This window comes from Austrofundulus limnaeus, unplaced genomic scaffold (assembly GCF_001266775.1).
Source record: "Austrofundulus limnaeus strain Quisiro unplaced genomic scaffold, Austrofundulus_limnaeus-1.0 Scaffold1445, whole genome shotgun sequence".
NCBI classification, from domain to species: domain Eukaryota; kingdom Metazoa; phylum Chordata; class Actinopteri; order Cyprinodontiformes; family Rivulidae; genus Austrofundulus; species Austrofundulus limnaeus.
Window position 1 is genome coordinate 79,787 of NW_013953847.1, and position 2,062 is coordinate 81,848.

Consider the following 2,062-nt stretch of genomic DNA (forward strand, 5'->3'; position numbering starts at 1 on the left):
GCTGTGAGCTGCTGATGGAGGGGACGTCTGTTTCTGCTCCGGTCCAACATCTGGCTCAGCAGAAACAGGAAGTCCATCTTCTCCTTCTTCCTGGAAGTTCTGACTGTTTCTGCAGGAAGTGATATTTGTCAGATTATCTGACAGATTATCTGACAGATTAATAATCTGACACGTTATCTGGCAGATTATCAGAAAGATTATCAGAAAGATTAATAATCTGAGATTAATAATCTGACAGATTAATAATCTGACAGATTAATAATTTGACAGATTAATAATCTGACAGATTAATAATCTGACAGATTAATAATTTGACAGATTAATAATCTGAGATTAATAATTTGACAGATTAATAATTTGACAGATTAATAATCTGACAGATTATCTGACAGACTAATCTTTCAGGACTCGGCTGGTGGGACATTGTGATTTGGACCTGAACGTCTCAGAGACAGGAAGTCTTCAGTCCTGTATCCACAGGCCACACCCACTCAGTCCTTGTTACCATGGAAAGGGTCCAGTACCTGGGGGTCTGCGTGGCCCCGCCCACAGCCTCCACCCTGTAGATGAACCGACCCGGCAGCAGAGAGACCAGGTCTCCAGGGTGGAGCAGGAACCAGGAGTCCTTCTCCAGGGGTCTGGGGTCTTGGCTCGGGAACGACTGGATGAAACACGGGTTCACGTGGGTCTGAAGGTCCAAACAAGACAGGAGAGTTTACAGACCGGTTCTTGTCCTGCAGCGCCCCCTGCTGGACGGGTCCAACAAACTGGGTCAGGATCTGATAAAACCAGAGGTACCGGTTTGAGTCTCAGCTGTCCCTGCAGGTTCTCCAGCAGCCCGTGGTGCCTGGACACCCTGGTGTCACTGATCTGGACCAAGAACAGGAGGAACACTTTACAACTGGGTTCTGTAAGGTTCTACAGCAGGACCGGTTCTACAGATCAACCTTCTCCAGAACATTCCTAAAGATGGTTCTAAAACAATAAAATACTGATCCTGCTCAGAACCAGTCCTTTAGAACCAGACTCTCAGAACCAGTCCTTTAGAACCAGACTCTCAGAACCAGACTCTCAGAACCAGGCCTTTAGAACCAGACTCTCAGAACCAGTCCTTTAGATCCAGACTCTCAGAACCAGACTCTCAGAACCAGACTCTCAGAACCAGTCCTTTAGAACCAGACTCTTAGAACCAGACTCTCAGAACCAGTCCTTTAGAACCAGACTCTCAGAACCAGTCCTTTAGAACCAGACTCTCAGAACCAGTCCTTTAGAACCAGACCTCAGAACCAGACGCTCAGAACCAGTCCTTTAGAACCAGACCTCAGAACCAGACACAGAGTAAGGTTCTGTAAGGTCTCAGGAAGACTCACGTCCAGTAGGGGACCCCGGCCTAAGATCGTCTCCCCCGGCGGCAGGTGGATCGGATCCCTTCCGTCCACCGGGACCAGATCGAAGCCGGACATGGGTTCTGTGGGCCTGGTCTGGACCGGTCTGGAGCAGCAGGTTCCTGGCAGGCTGCGTTGCGAAACAAGGTTCTTAATAAACCGGTTCGGACCACTCTGTGGACCCGAACCTGGAGCTTTAACCCGGTACACGTCCTTTGGACCGACCCGCTGAGCAGAACCGAAGGATTTATCTGACAGGGACGGGTCCGAACTCCGAAATCACAACTTCCACATTCAAAACTTCCGGATTGATTCAGAGCATGCGCAGTCCTGACAACAACCAAACTCCATTTAGAAAATTTCAAATTTTCAAATTTTGAGTTTTTTTTAAAGATAACATGTAAATCAAAATAGATTATAAACAAAAGAGAGATCTGTCTTTAATTCGGCATGTAGATTACACCTAACAACAAAGTTCTCTTACATTTCCATTCTGGTTTTTGGGACATTATGACTATTTTTATCGAAATTAAACCAGATCTAGATAAAATAAGAAAACATTTCATTAGAAAATTGAAGTATGAATTTTGTCCATTCAGGTTATAAAATGAACCGTGAATTTGATTAACAATGATTTCACTTAATTATGATTGTTTTAAATCAATTAGTTATAGAAC

The 2,062-nt window shown here is 45.1% G+C and overlaps 1 protein-coding gene across 1 annotated transcript; it reads right to left on the reverse strand.

Annotated features, from left to right (window-relative positions):
• Positions 1–1,835, reverse strand: LOC106535421 (aprataxin and PNK-like factor; the record flags this gene model as incomplete). Its single annotated transcript, XM_014032420.1, is given in 4 exon segments — positions 1–109; positions 525–688; positions 799–870; positions 1,371–1,835. Coding segments are annotated over 4 exon segments (438 nt in total), but the record flags the coding sequence as incomplete, so codon positions are not given.
• Positions 1,836–2,062: the final 227 nt, after the last annotated feature.